Source organism: Pisolithus orientalis (assembly GCF_024613125.1).
Source record: "Pisolithus orientalis strain OTSU chromosome Unknown F5J12scaffold_11, whole genome shotgun sequence".
In the NCBI taxonomy this organism is placed as follows: domain Eukaryota; kingdom Fungi; phylum Basidiomycota; class Agaricomycetes; order Boletales; family Pisolithaceae; genus Pisolithus; species Pisolithus orientalis.
In genome coordinates, this window is record NW_026260792.1 from 167,142 (window position 1) to 184,135 (window position 16,994).

At 46.8% G+C, this 16,994-nt stretch overlaps 3 protein-coding genes across 3 annotated transcripts; 2 read left to right on the top strand and 1 right to left on the bottom strand.

The window, feature by feature from the left end:
- Nucleotides 1-8,153: 8,153 nt before the first annotated feature.
- On the top strand, nt 8,154-8,878 carry F5J12DRAFT_782161 (uncharacterized protein; the record flags this gene model as incomplete). Its single annotated transcript, XM_051742686.1, has 3 exons — nt 8,154-8,277; nt 8,300-8,321; nt 8,386-8,878. 3 exons carry the CDS (start codon nt 8,154-8,156, stop codon nt 8,876-8,878), a joined length of 639 nt encoding a protein of 212 aa, XP_051600735.1.
- Nucleotides 8,879-8,953: 75 nt separating this feature from the next.
- Nucleotides 8,954-11,578, bottom strand: F5J12DRAFT_782162 (uncharacterized protein; the record flags this gene model as incomplete). The annotated part of the gene is made up of 12 exons (XM_051742687.1): nt 8,954-8,988; nt 9,063-9,286; nt 9,329-9,371; nt 9,414-9,568; nt 9,617-9,798; nt 9,892-10,037; nt 10,091-10,363; nt 10,395-10,733; nt 10,791-10,969; nt 11,105-11,206; nt 11,301-11,371; nt 11,516-11,578. 12 exons carry the CDS (start codon nt 11,576-11,578, stop codon nt 8,954-8,956), a joined length of 1,812 nt encoding a protein of 603 aa, XP_051600736.1.
- A 1,635-nt stretch (nt 11,579-13,213) lies between these two features.
- F5J12DRAFT_782163 (uncharacterized protein) lies at nt 13,214-16,347 on the top strand (the record flags this gene model as incomplete). The annotated part of the gene is made up of 10 exons (XM_051742688.1): nt 13,214-13,267; nt 13,513-13,550; nt 13,629-13,764; nt 14,019-14,116; nt 14,191-14,267; nt 14,421-14,734; nt 14,812-14,962; nt 14,983-15,312; nt 15,359-15,825; nt 15,874-16,347. 10 exons carry the CDS (start codon nt 13,214-13,216, stop codon nt 16,345-16,347), a joined length of 2,139 nt encoding a protein of 712 aa, XP_051600737.1.
- Nucleotides 16,348-16,994: the final 647 nt, after the last annotated feature.

A 16,994-nucleotide genomic window follows, 5' to 3' on the forward strand; every position in this document is an offset into this window, starting at 1 on the left:
CTAACTTCAAAAACTCACCAAATTGTGAGAAGAAATCACCCTACTACTGAGGGCCTGTGACATGGATTGCTTCCCTGGTAAACTGAACTCATGCGAACACAGCGCACGTTCTTAGTCAGCAATGCGGCTGCTTGCCACTAAGTCCAGTGGTACAAACATGAAAAACAAAAGAAAGAAATAAAACAAAAAGAAAACCCTCAACCCCTGAACTCTTGACCAAGACAAATTCTCCTAGGGAACTCAAACTTGTTCCCTACATCTGAGGGGTGGTTTAGAGTTTGACTGTCCTCAGTCACTCTCCCCCTTGCATGAACATCCTCGCTGCATATCCTCTCCCTTGAACTCCCTCAACCTTTGAACATGGCACCTTGCCCCTCTAGCCTCGCACTACTCAAACATGACCCCCTTCTTCACCCTCTAACCTTCTTGCAACTTGAACACAACTCCCTTCTCTCCCAGGACCTGCTCCCAGCCTCACAGCACAACCCTCTCTGCCCTCAAAACTTCTCACCCTCCTTGCAGATGACCCCTTCAGCCCTCAATCACTCCACAGCTCCCAAGTTCCTTGAAAGCAGCAGCATCTCTTCGAGGCGCAGCTTTCAGCCCTCTACAAAGCACATCAAATACATATATGTACCTAAAGAAAAAGACTCCCATTCAGTGGTGTATTTACTATCCTTATATGCATGCAGCCTTGACTCCTTTTTGTCCTTAAGATGATCTAGTACAAGGAAAACTAACAGAACTCAAAAATATACATCAGGGTGAGCAGGACCACCCAAGGACTAGTGCAACTTGGTTGAGCAATGCCTCTCAGTGAAGTAAATAAAAACTTCATGAATGAGGCTCTTACTCAAAGCAAAACTCATTTTAAAAGAAAACTATATATCAACATGCTCACCAGGACCCTTGCCTTGTTCACTTGTCCCATTCCTATTTTCACAGCCTTGACTCTCTGTGCATGCATGCACTTGATTTCTTGTACTTTGTCTGGTACCTCATCTGGTGGCCAAAGCCCTTGCACTAAGTGTCACCAAGCAACTTCAAGTCATCCATCCTTGTTTGCTACTTTGTCAACCCTAGACACAAAGGATTCTGACATAGTATATGTTTGAATCATAATAAGGCATGTCACCTTGGATCTGTATATCCTTGAGCCTTCTCTGAAGATAGGTCTTCGACTCTGGCAGGTACAGGTGCTGATTTGTTTTGATTTCAGTTGTCAGCCTTCAACCTCACAGTCAGGCAGATGAAGTCTTGATGCTAAGTACTGATGGACAGCTTCAAGCCATCCATCCCTGTCGATCACCTTTTCCTTTGCACTAAGGTACCTGTACCTCACAGTAGATGGTGTTTGAATTGAGACTAAATGGAGCACCTTGATATCATAACTCTCCTCCCTGAGTCTCTCTCCCAGCACCATCGCTCTTGGCACTTCTCTCACCTTGAAGGATTCCACCTTTTGGGGATCAGCTCCTGCCCCATTCGATACCAGCTCTTTGCTGGTAGCTGACCATTTGTGCTCAAACTTGCAGGATACCCTAATGCCAAATACTTGTAAGTAGCTTGTCATGAAAACAAAAAGAAACAGGGAGCACTCAGGCTCAGTATGTGAATCCATGCCACTTGGTGTACATCATATGCAACCTCATTGATCTGGTAGGTGATCTTTCATTGCAAATACTGATGCATGCTCCTTTGCGCCAAAGGCCAGTACCACAGTACCAAGGTCACTCGAGTCTTCATTTGTACTTCATAGCCCTTCAGATAATCTAGAATAACCTGCACATCTTGCTCAGCCTTGGCTCATCAAAGGTACCTGCTGTAGTTCAATTCTTCTAGAATAATGGGGTTGTAAGTAAGGTAGCTCATAATAATGGAAACTTCTTGAGCCATCTTGCATAGCAACCAAGATCCTATGGCCTCCTCCTGGATGAGGGACCTTTCTCACTTTGAGATGCCTTCTGTCAATGTCAAAATCCAGCACCACCATAGTTAGATCTCTCCAGTGTCATTGTGTATGCTGCTTGACTATTTGAATCCCTTCATCAAATGCCTTTTCACTTTGTCAGATCATGTTGTGTTGCTTCGACTGTTTGATTTGTTGTTTCTCTTCATATACCGCTGTAGCATTCTGTACTGCAGGTGTTCTATATCTTAGCCCCACCGATACCTCCTAGAACTTTGTATGCCCTAAAACAATGTTGCTGTAATTAAAATGTGTCAAGAAAAGAAACAAAAGTTGGGCTGTCAAGCCCATCTGGTATGGCCTCTAAGCATCTCACACATTGTGCATCTTCCTCTGCTGTCAAAGACTGTTGCTGTAGTTCAAATGGTATTCATCAGACTTGTCTCTCCATATGTCCATGCATCCTTTGCTTGTAGTCTCTTGTAGACCCTTGAATTGCAGTCGCTGTCCATTGTAGATACCTCTTTCTCCTGTAATAACAAAGAGGTAAGTATGGTGTCCTAAAATCGAAACAAGAACATGAGCTGTTGAGCTCAGTGCATAAATCCACAAAACCTCTCCTCCTTTGAATGACTTCTGTTGCTTCAAACAACCATTGACCACTGGCAAACCACTCCACCATCCTTTGTACTCTTGTTCCCTCCTCTAGTCACTTGTATGTACTTTGTACCTTTAGACCTGATAGTCCTCGCCTGTGCTTGCTGTACAGTCCTGTAATGTCCCAGGAACAAACCAACTCTCCACTTGAGATGAAGAATGCTTGTCCATCAGCCTGAGGATGGATGATGGAGTCTGAAAGTTCACATGGATTGAATGGGGTGTTGAACATGGATAGGATGGATTCAGCATTGGGTGGTGGTGTGACATAGGGACTGAGTGTCCACATGGAGCCAGTGTATCATGCAGTGATATTCAGTTGTGGCACATATGGGAGGGAGAACACAGTGTAGAGATTCATTGAGCTTCCTCATTGTGCACTCAGGGTCCAGTTTGGGTTCACTCAACATGGTAGGGGAGTAAGAGGGAGGAGGGGCAAGTCTGTCCCCTGTGGATAGGCACATGCATGTGACATTCTGGATGTAGGTATAATTGAACAGATTATTGTTGTCGCTGATTACTTGGCTGTCTCCAGACCCAAATGTCTCCTGGGCATCATTATACATGTTGAACAACTTCTCCAGAAAGGGCACTCACTCATCGACATTCACAACATCAGTGCTGATAAATATGACACCTGCAGAACTCATGTAGACGAGCCTATGGACACCAGCTGCTATAGCTGCATCAATGATGGCTTGGGTGCCTTCAATGCTGGCCCCAACATAGACAGAGGGGTCTTTCATGCCTTGCTGTAGTAAGGCATTCCATACAATACATGTAACACCTGATTTCTTCAATATATCCAACACATCCCATTTGTCTGCAATGTCCCCTGAATAAATGGGACATCATGATGTCTCTGCACAATATCCAACATGGAGATGGGGTCTCCCTTTGCTGACCATTCAATGATACATTGCCCTACAAACCTGCTTCAATTGACAGTAAGGTAAGCATCTCCATCTTGAAGGGAGATGGTCATTGGTCTTGATGCAAGCCTTCATACTGTAGGCATGCTGTTGCTCAAAGATTCATCAACACTCTGTAAAAACTCGCATTCCCTAAAATGTGGTAGCTGTAAGCAAAACAGTCTAAGGAAATAACTAAAACTTGGGCTGTAGAGCCCACTCAGTGTGGTGTCAATACTCTTCACATGTTGTGTATCCCATCACAACTTCAAATCTCGCCCTTGTGTTGCTTTTCATGCTAAGTCTTGTGTGCAAGTCCACTGAGTTGCTTTGAATTTGTTTCTGGAGGCATATCATAGTTGTCACACTGGTATCACTGTAAGTTGATGTGTACTCTCTTCGAAGTTGTTGTTGTCAAGTACAGGTTTACCCTTGGGTGACCAGGCTTCAAGACCGTGTGACAGGGGCTAAGTCTGGGTGACCAAAGTCAAGGCCAGAAGACAGGGGCCAAGTCCAGTTGGACCAGAGTTGAGGCCAGAGGTTAGGGGCTAAGTCCAGAGGACTGGACTTAAGACTGGGAGTGCAGGAACAAGACCAGTAGCATGGGAAACCGACTGGTCTTGGGGTGCACACAGGTCTCAAGTTCATGGTTGTCCAGGTTGAGGCCAGACTGGAGACCGAAGCAGGTGTGAGGCCAAGGGGTCAGAATCAGGAGGGAAGTCGAAGATACAGATGGTTGGACTGTTTGGACTTAGCAACTGAGATTACAGTGCTATTCCCTTGCATGGGTCTCAGTCCAAGTCTGAGGCTGAGGTGGGGTTATCAGGGTAACTTAGTTGATTTCAGACTGAGAGGTACAGGCCAAGTATCTACAAGTTTATATACTAGAGAAAACTACAGTATGGAGACTGGTAGTGCCAGTCTCGCAAGGATTGCTAAGATGATTGGTAAGACAAGGATTAGTAATGCATGACTAAGGTAACAGAGACCAGGACAGAGTGGACCAGGGACAAGACTGGGTAGGGTTTAACTGAAGTGACACACACTGCAAAGCAGTGTGTACCATGCTAGACTATCTAGGGACAAGGGGACAGGCAAGGCCAAGGCCAGACTGAATGAACATGAGGCCAAGTCTGGCTGGGGTCGGAGCATGACCATGACAACAGGGGGAAGCCAGTATGGGGTTGGATCTACCTCCCTTGGTCTCAGCTTATGTGCTGTACCCTTATGCAAGCTGGGCAGAGGTCCAGGACAGGGGCCAGGGATAGCTTAAGGCTTGGCCTTAGCTATAGAGTAGTCTCAAGGGGTAATACTAAGTTGATATTCTGACTGGGGTGCTACAAAGTATGTACAGGGGTTAAATACATGAGGCCAGTCCAGGATAATGAACATAGAGCTGGACTTGTTAATAAGCTATTAGCAAGAAGATTAGCAAGAGAGTGGATAGCCACAGTGGCTGTGCCAAGGCTAATAGCCAAAGTCTGGGTGACTGGCATAACCAGGGTTGGGCACAGGATTTGTACAGTAAGCAGAGTCAGACAAAAGACCAGACTAAATATAGTACAAACAAAGGAAAACAGACTGGAGTTATGTCCGGGTGAGCCAGACATGGACCTGGGAGGACTGGGGTGGAGCAGTGCAAGGCCAGGAGGCTGGAATGGACTGGAGATAGGGGTAAAAGACTGGACTTGAATTACCTAGGCCTGAGTTGGGTTACCTAGCATTGGAGTTGTGTTCTCTAGGCTGGAGTTAGGTTTCCTAGGCCAGACTAGGACCAGAGTTGACTGGAGTTAGGGGCTAGGGGTCTAGACTAGACCAGGATTGAGTCCAAGAGTCATGGGTATGACAGTCATCTACCCTAGAATAACCTATCTGTGAGTAAAAAGTTACATGACTAAAATAAAAACTTGGGCCATTGTGCTCAGTGCCCATGTCTGTCAGATCTCACATCTTCAATGATCACTGTTGCAGATCAAGCTGTGATCTTCAACTTGTCTTTCTTCCTCGAAGTCACCATCATTGGTGTGTTTCCTGTGTGTGGTAAGTGGTCATGATACATGGTGGGTAGACCACAGGTCAAATTCGAGTGTAGTTTGCTTGATAACAGTGTCGATAGCCTTGACCTTGACTGGTGGTGGGAAGGTCTTCTCCCTGTACATAGTTGTAGTAGGCACTTGTGTTGTGCTCCCCTGGATGTCACTCATACTTCGTCATGTATAGCTGTTTTCCCTAGAATAAAGTAATCACTTCAGTCACCCCCCCAGGGGACCTATTAGGTTCATATATTCTTATAGATGTATCCACCTAATAGGTGTTGACCACCTGGGTATTCCCAGTGACTGCTGGAGATTTGCCAGGCCCTGGAGATTCTCCAGAGCAAGGTGTCAAACATGGACTTTCTCCAGGATTATTACATCTATAACAGAGTGCCTGGGGTCCAAATGGGGCTTTCCCCAGTGGGTTAATAGACCTATGTCCTGGGTATCCTGGGGGATTCTCCAGCCTAAATGGACCTGTTCCCAGGGCATGCTGGGGGATTCCCCAGGCTAAATGGACCTGTTCTCTGGGCATGCTGGGGGATTCTCCAGCCTAAATGGACCTGTTCCCAGGGCATGCTGGGGGATTCCCCAGGCTAAATGGACCTGTTCCCAGGGCATGCTGGGGGATTCCCCAGGCTAAATGGACCTGTTCTCTGGGCATGCTGGGGGATTCTCCAGCCTAAATGGACCTGTTCCCAGGGCATGCTGGGGGATTCCCCAGCCCAAATGGACCTGTTCTCTGGGCATGCTGGGGGATTCCCCAGCCTAAATGGACCTGTTCCCTGTACATCCTGGGGGATTCTCCAGCCTAAATGGACCTGGTCTCTGGGCATGCTGGGGGATTCCCCAGCCTAAATGGACCTGTTCCTTGTACATCCTGGGGGATTCTCCAGCCTGAATGGACCTGTTCCCAGTGCATCCTGGGGGATTCCCCAGCCTGAATGGACCTGGTCCCAGGGCATCCAGCCCAAACAGACCTGTTCTAAGATGATCATGGGAACCTCCAGTTCAAATAGACCACCATCACAGCATGAAGGATCAATCAAAATGATTTGGAGTCTCCATGTTGCTGACAGGAGTGTGTATCATGCCAAGTACCTATTTCCATGGCATCTGATCTGAGCACTCTATACAATATGTGAAAAAGCATGGCCATAGACCACTAAGGAAAGACTGGTGACATCTGATGGAGGGAGTAGAATATACTTGGTGATGGTGATTGCCCAGGCACAGCAGACATACTTTCACCATGCTTCCCAAGGCTTCAGTGATCTCCAGTCTTGGCCATTGTATACAAGTCAAAGATTGTCCAGGTCTTAATGGAATTTTCCCACCCACTCTGGGGATCCACAGGGTATGCAGCAGATCCTCCAGGTAATGCTTGGAATTTCCCAGCCAACTCCTGTCTCTAGAGGCTCTCCAAGCTATGTCCTGGGGATTCTCCAAGCACTGCTGGGGATTCTCCAAGTGCTACTGAGGATTCTCCAACTGACTCTGGAGATTCTCCAAGCTATGACCTGGGGATTCTCCAAGCACTGCTGGGGATTCTCCAACCCACTCTGGGGATTCTCCAGGCAATGCTGGGGATTCTCCCACCCAATCTGGGGATTCTCCAAGCACTGTTGGGGATTCTCCAGGCAATGCTGGGGATTCTCCAAGCACTGCTGGGGATTCTCCAACTGACTCTGGGGATTCTCCAGGCAATGCTGGGGATTCTCCAACTGACCCTGGGGATTCTCCAGGCAATACTGGGGATTCTCCAACTGACTCTGGGGATTCTCCAAGCACTGCTGGGGATTCTCCAACCCACTCTGGGGATTCTCCAAGCACTGCTGGGGATTCTCCAACCCACTCTGGGGATTCTCCAACTGACTCTGGGGATTCTCCAACCCACTCTGGGGATTCTCCAACTGACTCTGGGGATTCTCCAACTGACCCTGGGGATTCTCCAGGCAATGCTGGGGATTCTCCAACCCACTCTGGGGATTCTCCAGGCAATGCTGGGGATTCTCACCAATGGAGATTCTCCAAGCACTACTGGGGATTCTGCAGGCAATGCTGGGGATTCTCCAACCCACTCCGGGGATTCCCCAAGCACTGCTGGGGATTCTCCAGGCAATGCTGGGGATTCTCCAACTGACTCTGGGGATTCTCCAAGCACTGCTGGGGATTTTCCATGTTATGACCTGGGGATTTTCTAACCAATTCTGGCATTTCTATGTTGGTAGCTACTGAGAACTCTTCCCCCTGAAGCCTAGGGCAGAGCCCCATGCCCTTCACATGGACATCATAGCTCTAGTGGATGTCTGGTTCCATGGATTTCACATTCCTATCTCACACATAGCAGTTTGCACCTAAATCCAATCTGTATTTATCATAGGGTATGCTATCAGATTGAATATGCATAGGTGTGAGGAGAAAATGAATGGTCTTGTAAGGGTATTGTAGTTACAATGGTAACAAAAAGACCATGGTGGATAATGGACAAAATGAATGATGGCAGACATTACACAAAGGAAGGATATGCAGGGGGAAGATGATACAGCCACAGGGTATCATTGTTACATGCTAACGATGCAAACATGTTGAACTGGTGTGTACATGAGCCAGTAGCAAGTGAATGATTGAGATGAAAACATGCCTAGTAGTGGTTGCGTCAATCATGGGTGTGATAGGAACATCCACCAGAGTCATCAGAGTCATGACGATGATGTCTCTTGTGGGGAGGGTTTTGATAAATGTATTCAACCACACTGTGCATGTTAGTCTCATTGTACACGTAGGCTACCCAGCAACATACCTTCAGTGAGTTCTTCCCTGTTGTGAAGGACCACCATGATCACTCTCATTGTCCTGATATCCTCTATAGTGCTTGTGTGACTCATGCTGAGGGCGGTGGCGAGGACATGGGGTCAGAGAGTAGTTATCAGAAGGGGGGTGATGATGATATGCAGTTGCTGGAGCAAGATATGTGTGATGATCACCATGCAATGATGGACCTTGTGGAGATGACTGTAGTGACTCCTCGACAGGGGATGAAGGAGGGAGAGGGGAGTGGTGGGATGCTGGCTGAGTGGAACGAGGTCCATGGGATGGCAATTGCCCTCACCTCAGGTGGTGTGATCCTGCAGGAGAGGGGTGACGTGTGCAGGATGGTGATTGCTGTCATCGGGTGTGGTGGGATGTTGAGGGAGACACATGGCGCTGCACAGGTGGCTGGGGTGATCTATAAGCTGGGGATAAAGAAGGCACAGTCATACGGTGGGTGTTGGATGCTGCTGGAAAGGGGTGATGTCTGTTGGATGGCACTTGTCCTCACACAGGTTGGTCAGGGAAGGATGAAGGGGCACTTCTCTCCTTAAACTTGTCACCTTTAGGGAGGGCCTTAATGAATGCATCTGAATCAGAAAGAACATGGAGGTGCCAGTTCAATGTGTTCACCACAAGTGGGATGTCACACATCCTTGCATCACTGTGGTGAAATAGCTCAATCTGATCTGGATTATTCATGTCAGTGAGGGCAACCATTTCGTGTCAACAACTCACCATCAGTCCATTTCTTGAGGTAAAATGATGAATTCGGCAAAGGGACAAGGTATTCAGCTTGGTCTTCTTCGTCATCTAGTGGAGCCTCAGCATGGTAATCTGCACCCATTGACTCTTTCAGGAAAGGAACAGTCAGAGCACAAAGTTCATCAGCATTGAGGCATTTGACATTGAAATCCAGGACCAACAGCAGGGACTCCAGCAGGCCAATCAGTGATGGTATACTGGTGAACATACAGCAGATCAAGCAATGACTTCCAAGAAACATTTCTCTGGCCTTGTGTGATACCATTCTCTTCTCTGGCAGCACTTCAGAGGATGAATATGAATCAAATAGATTTATTGACGTACGGAATTTATGGAGTATGATTGTAGGTAAAACTCGCCGATTGCAATCATGCCTGTATTCTTGAGGTTTTAATCCCAGTGCACAGTCATAATGGGGTTGTGACAGCACATTAAAGTTGGGAAGAGGCACCGAAGCAGCAGAGTTAAGGATTTTATACCTAAAGAAAAGTCAGTGGGCAATTGTACATGGCATATGTTATACATACTTGATAATGGTGGACAGGTATTCTAATAATTGTGTTATGTTGGTCTGCCTCTCACTTGCAAGCTGCATGAGAAGGGAGGATCCAGCAAAAATTCCTTGGGATTGGCATGCAGCTTCATCACTCCCACTATAAATTACACATCCAAAGACATGTATGCCCTCCACATTGCACCAAGTTTGTGCCTGTACAAGAGGTTATTCAAGAAGCAAACAATCACAACGGTATTACCCACCCCTTGTGTAAAGGAGTCACTGGCAAGCCAGTACATGGCCCACCATTGCCTTGGAACTGATGTCTTTGGACCCACTGACACACTCACTCCAATACTTCCAGATCTCAGCCCACAGTTGAGGATGTTCATCCTCATCTTTATGGTCCTCATAGTGCTTGGTGTGATGCCTATAGTAGTCTTTGGTTTCCTCTGCAATTGAATCAACGTGGAGTCGAAACTGCAACAAGTTAGGATGTACTGACCTGCAGACACTTTTGGATTGGTATGTACATACCAAGCCTGATGCATGTTCCACACAGATTCAGCACAAGTTGCCTTTGTGGTAAGACCAGCAGCAGCCATGATTGACCCAAGAGTCTTGCCATACTCATCTGCAATCACCTGGGCTTCTTGAGTGGTGTGCATGCCAAGTGCCTGTGCCTTTTGTATGGCTTCCAAGGGAAGCTGCCCTGGTTTGAAGCACAGTAAGCCTGCTTCTGCACTGGATGTATCCTCGCATTGACTGAGGTCACTGGCTAGGGTAGGCGCAGAGGGTGTGACTACTACCTTGCAGAAGGCACAATGTCAGTCCTTTGGGTTTCCCATGCATCCCGGTCATCTCCAAGCCATCAGGGAGGTCTCCAGTGTCACTAGGTCCATCCTCATCTTCAGAGGATGTGTTGGCTAGGGCACAAGATTTCCCTTTGGCTTCCCTATGCCTCCTGGTCACAGAGCTGTCAGTGTCGCCTTCAGTATCAGCAGCTCCATCTTCTTCTTCTGATGAGGATGGAGAAGGGAGAGGGGGAGTGGAAGGATGGTTATCAGTATCATAATTGCCAGCGCAGATTTCTCTCAGGGTTTGTTCATGTTTAAGGTCGCACCTCTGGTCAGCTGACCAATCACTGTCTATTCAATGACACATGTAAATTATGTGAATAATGCAGTTTAATCAAATAAACAAACCTGATGCACTTTCATGCTCAACATCATCATGACGAATGGAGTCCATCATATTTTCAACAGCTTGGCGACCATCATGATCCACCAGGTCCTCTGAGACCAGATCACCTTCAGCTTGCACCGTACTCTCAACAGCTTGTTCATCCTCTTCACTGTCATTGGGGGTAACAGCTGGTGGCAACCTTGAGAAGGAATACAGCTACATACATAGATCACACACTTACACTTTTCACGACCCTGCTCAGCAACTATATCTTCCATAGAAATGATGCCCAATCATAGCTGCTCAAGGGCAACAGCACGGTCAAGCTTCATACCATTCTGGAGTGTAACCTGTTTCAGTCTGGAAGGAGTCAAGGTACTGATCCTCGCGTTCTTTCTCTGTCAACCCTTGCAAAGAATTATGACTTGAGCTGCAGCTGGAGAGGGGGACATCGAGCTACAGAGCTGGATTCACAGTTCTGAAAACAGTGGTCAGTAAGCAAAAAAAAAAAAAAAGGTAGTGCTACACACCAGGCACTCCTCACCATCCCCTGACATTGGCTCGTGTGTTTCAGAAATCGTATCCTGATTTCTGCCTCACGCTGATAGAAAGAGTTGAGACAGTAGTACACAAGACACAGGAAGTAGGTCTGTACTCACATTTAACTACCCAGTGACAGGCCTTTGCACCACGTGAAGGTTGGGCTTTGGTGGGCGAAGTGATGGTAGGATTGACTCTCTTTGACCTCCTGGGCACCAATGGGGGGACCAACTTTGAAAGTAACAGCAGACGACCTAGTCACAGGCATGATGAATTTGACCTGGTAGACACATAGTCAATCTGTGGGCCAGTGGAACTGTGGAACACGTAGTCACCACACACTCTTTGCTGATGCGAAAATCAAGTGAGATGGAAAGGAAAAGACGTTCAGGTAAGGAATGACTGGGTAAGGAAAGACTGGGTTCAGGCCAAACATTGGTTAGTGGACGATTCCTGATCTTGCACAAAGGGCTACACACCTGATTTGAAGCGAGTGAAGAAAAGAAGGCAAGGAAGAAGAGAAAACGGAGGATGAAATGTTCACTACTGAGCTATTTATTTGGTCCTGGAAGAAGCCTACACACCTAATTCACACTAGCACCCTCGCTTCCTTCTAGCTTGCACAATCCTATTGAGAAGGGTCAATTGAATGGAAATCTGGCATTCAGGGCAGAGGAAAAATGCGGCATGTCAACCAATAGAGTAGGACTGTCATTGTCATTGTGAGCAGAAGATATAATAAAAACAAAAAGTTGATGTCAAACCTACAGACAGCAGCTCAAGGGTGATATATTCTTTTGACAAATAACCATGGTAGGTGTCAGTGAACAGTTGATAACAATACAGGTACCTTGGAATATGGATGATATCACTACAAGAAATTAGGTTCAGGGGAGCATTGACATTAAACCTTATTTTGACATCTATTTCATAACATTCATAGATTCAACAAAAAGATTTAAACATACCTCCTTGGACAACAGTACCAGATGGAGTGGGTAAGGAATGAGACAAGTGCCAATGAACAGGATAATGTATACCTGGTAACTAGAGCAGGTATATTCTTAGATCCAACAAACAGAGACCACTACACATACCTGATGACAATGGTGAACAAAGTTGACACATGATCAGATTTGTAGGTCCAATGAAATGCAAAGGTAGGACATACCTCATAACAATGATAAGTGAGGATCAACAGTCAATAACTATATATCTACCACAAACTGCAATTCAACACAGAGTGGGTGGGTGCAGAATGAGGTGAGTGGTCGAGTGGAGATGAATGAGATAACTTATACCTAGATATTAAAGAGCATGATCGGATTTGTAAGTCCAACGAAAAGCGACAGTAGCACATACCTTATAATAAGGATAGGTGGGGATCACAGCCGATAACAATACACCTACTGCAGACTGCAATAGAGCACAGAGTGGGTGGGTGAGGGACTGCAACAAGTATGGACAAATGAAATGATTTAAATCTCATACCTGATAATGAGAGTTGCAACAAGTACAGATTTGAACGAGATGATTGAAACCTCACACCTGATAACGATAATGAGTCAGGATCAACATCTGCTAACAATAGACATACCTCAGACAGCAATACTAGGCAGAGTGACAGTGACCCAGGAGAGAAACGAGATCAGCGCTAATGAATGAACATAGGTGTTTAGAATCAGCTGGAAGGAATAGTGCTATAAAACATACCTTTGCAAGTGGGAAGGAGAGGATCTGGGGTGAAGGGCAAGACGAACTCCTCAAGGTCTTGAACCCCACTAGCAGCATGGTGGTGCTGGGGCGACCTCAGTGACACAAAGTCAACAGAGTACAAACTGCAGTGACATGAAGTCAGCTGCAGCTCTGAGTGAGCAGCACGGAGCCAGCTCAGGTTCAGCCAATGTGTCCAAACTTGAAGCATAGAGGTGGCGAGCAGGAAGACGATGACAGGGAGGTGAGAGGATGACAGTCATTCATAACAAAGCACGGAGCTGCTGGGCACTGTGCAGCTGGAACACAGTCCCATGACTTAGGTATTTTTGCCCTGGGAATTCTCCAGGCTATCACATCAAACATCGCTATCAATATATGTACATAAGCATAATAGGTAAATCCCTACAAACAAACAAATACTTGTGATTTTCTGACCACAACTACTCTTCATCCTACTACCCTTGCCTTCCTCACTTTGTCGCTCAGTGCCTCCGCCCTCAAGGTCTCAAGTCCCTCCCCACCACGTGTGTTCATCTCCCATTGGGTTCGAGTTGGCTTCATGCCACTCATCTTGACCTGAAGTTGACTTTGTGTCACTTTAGGTCACACTCTGTTGACTTCGCATCACTGAGGTCGCCCCAGCACCACCATGCTGCTAGTGGGGTTCAAGACCTTGAGGAGTTCATCTTGCCCTCTACCCCAGATCCTCTCCCACCATCGTCCTTCCATTACTTTCTGGTATAAGGTGCATGTTCTATACATGCTATTCACCCTGTCATTCACCCCACCGTTCACCCTGCTGTTCACCCCTGTCGTTCACTTCGTCATTCACCCTGCCATTCTTCCTGGATCCTCTTTCACCACTGTCGTGTTCTTATTTTCTTTCATAAAAGGTGCATGTCAATTACATGCCATTCACACCGTTGTTTACCAAACCCTTTGCCCCAGGACCTTCTCCTACCACTGTCATACTCTTATTTTCTTTTATAAAGGTGCATGTTGTTTACATGCCATTCGCCCCGTCGTTCACCCTGCCCTTTATCCTGGACCCTCTCCCACCACCAACATTTGTTTGCTTTCTTTCACAAAGGTGAGTATTTAATTACATGCCTTTCACCCTGTCACCAACTAATCTACACATGATCTGTCCATTATTCCTTGCAGTTCAATTCCAACACAAGCGAAAATGTCCTGGGGGACTGCACTTACATGCTTCAAAGCATTCACCTGGCCTGGCGATGGTATGTTCCTCTACTTTTATGTTTTCCCGGAGCTTACTTACCATCCACAGCTAAAATTACATCACTGGATGCATGAGTGGTCATGTGCAAGGACTGCTGGGTGATCATGTCGCCCAATGTGGACTTTGTTCTGGAGCCTGTACATTTTTGAAGAAGTTGATCTTTGTCCACATGCCGATGGTCGGTTCGGCCTTGCCGATTGCTTCCAATGGCCTCAAACATATGAAAAAAACTACAAATATGCTGTTTGCATACCTCAAAAAAATATGGTCCCTACTCTCAATATTGCTTGGTTCACTCTGACATCTGTGGATTTTGTCCTTCCACTCAGCTCTGTGTATCCGGTGGGAACACTTGAAGAGACAAAGGTCAAGGCCTTTGAAGAGCTACTTCAGCAACTGCACAGCCTGCTACCACCCCCTCCGCAATTGACCTGTGGGTCAAGACCTTATGACCCAACTAGTGCAGTCAGTTCAACATGAGGTTTTGTGCTTGTGGCATCACCCCCTTTTATTCTGAGACCTCAGTCATTTTTGTTGCCCAGCTTCAGTGCAAGCTGCTTGACATTTACGCTTTGCTCGAATACATTGAGATCCTCTACCCTGCTTCTTTCATCTCCCCTGCTCAAAACCTGTACACACAAACCCCACCTGGATGGGGTGCTTCACGAAGGATACTGCCACTTGTGAAGCACTGTATTTCACTGGGGTGCCAGTCTGGCTCATGCATACCGAGGTGTACATCTCCCCTGATATGAATATCAAGGAGCCTGTGAGATTGACATGCCCTGAAGACATAGTGAAAGCTATGTATTCCGAAAAGGGGGTAGCTAAGCCATTCCCATCAATCTACCGTGGTGCTGGCAGTCTCCTGCACCAAATTCACACTCACAGGGACTATGAGGGTACATTTGCAGAGCAACCAGAGCCCCTGCAAGAATCATTTGCCACATCCTTGTCGAACCCATCTTCAAGCACTGGGAAGCAATCAATGAAAAAGCAGACAAGGGCTGCCAGGGAACAAGCGACTGCAGGCCCCTCCAGAGGTATGTACCCTAATTTTCTTTCTGCTCATTCCTGACCAACTTGTAGCTTCGCACCCCAAACAATCAGGTGGTGGGGACTCGGCAAGGTGGGAAGAGCCTGATCTTCCAGAAATTCCCAAGCCCCACAGTCTGTTTGCATTGGCTTGGAGGAAAGCTTCAAAGGATATATCCAGAGTCAAGTCAGGCATTGTGGACCCTGGTTATCACTTTCCGAAGCCCACACTGTTGGTCAATGTGACCACCCCTGAACTGAAAGAAGACGTACATGTTGAATTGGCTCTCTGCTCGCCTGGCTTGGATGAATTCGAGTTGACATTTGGTCTCTGCAGAAGAGCCCTTCCCCTCAGATGTGGAGGGACTTCCTCAATGGTACTGACACAGAGTGCTTGCCCTCTGGCACCCAGAGTGCATCCACGAAGTTGGTGGTTCAGGCGAATTTTGGGGGACATCATTCAAGCAGCTTATGATGATCCTGTTCATATGTCAGAAGAGATTGAGTGGAGGGGAATGCAGGTTTGTATTTCATCCTATTTAGATCTGTTCTTCATACTTATCTTGCAGCAGGTCCGGGCTTCGAGCCTTTCAGACCCACCCCTTCATTTCACATGTTCCCTTCTATGGGAACTCTATGAACTCAACTTCTACTATGAACTTCATGCACTCGATCAGGCCCTTGTCCTGCAGCTTTGGCCTGATAGCCTAGATAAGTATATGCGCCAATCACTTCTTTGGTCTATCTTCCCTGGTGGATGTGGTCTTTCAAGTTGGTCGGCACCTCTTCCTCAGGAGCCACATGATTTGGGGTTGACTGCTAGTGCGATGGAGGTGGCATTGCCATATCTGAACAAGTTCTGTCAGTTGCTATCTGCATGGCCAGGAGCACCCTTTCGTTTGAAGTCCCCAATCGAGCTGGATGGCTCTGGCAACCAAGCAGCATATGAAGCCTTCATCTTGGCTTGTGAATTCTACATCCAAACTGCATTTGATTATCTTGGGCATCAACCATCCCTCCCCTGCATTTTTACCTTTGTCTGACATCCTCTGCCACATATCCTTTTTTTTCTGTCCAAATTTGTTTAGTACGAGTATGTACCATGTCGTAAAGCAGGCTGAATCAATTCGATGATTCGGAATGTTGCCTGTGACTGAACTTTGATCTCACGCTTTGTGCTCACTGCCTTTTTTTTTGTTGATAGCAACGTGTTATTCACTGACACTCCCACTGCCAGGCAAGGAATGTTCCCATCCCCCTTCACTGCTATTGACACTTTATCTGCATCAAGATCTGCACCATTTGATTCTTTGAGACTCGTTCTGCTTGGTATGTGTGACATCTTGATGATGGGGTTCCTGCTCACTGTGATGTTGATAGCGACTTTTGTTTTTAACTGCTCAAGACTTGTGCTCTGGTAAGTAGGATCCTACTTGGCTGTATGTGGTGATCTGACAAATTTTCTGCATAGTTTTTCCCTTCCAGAGGTTTGTCATCTGGTCAAAATCCCCTTGGACTGACACCCCCTGCTGACTTCGTGTCATGCTTTCCACCACCTGTTGACTTCGAGTCCCAGGTGTACTGCTGTTGGCTTTGCGTCACGGTTTCCAGAACGATCTGAGATGGCTGTTTGCTGTCCAAAGCCTCAGAAGCATCACAATGCTTCGCCTTCTATGAGTAATTCTAATAT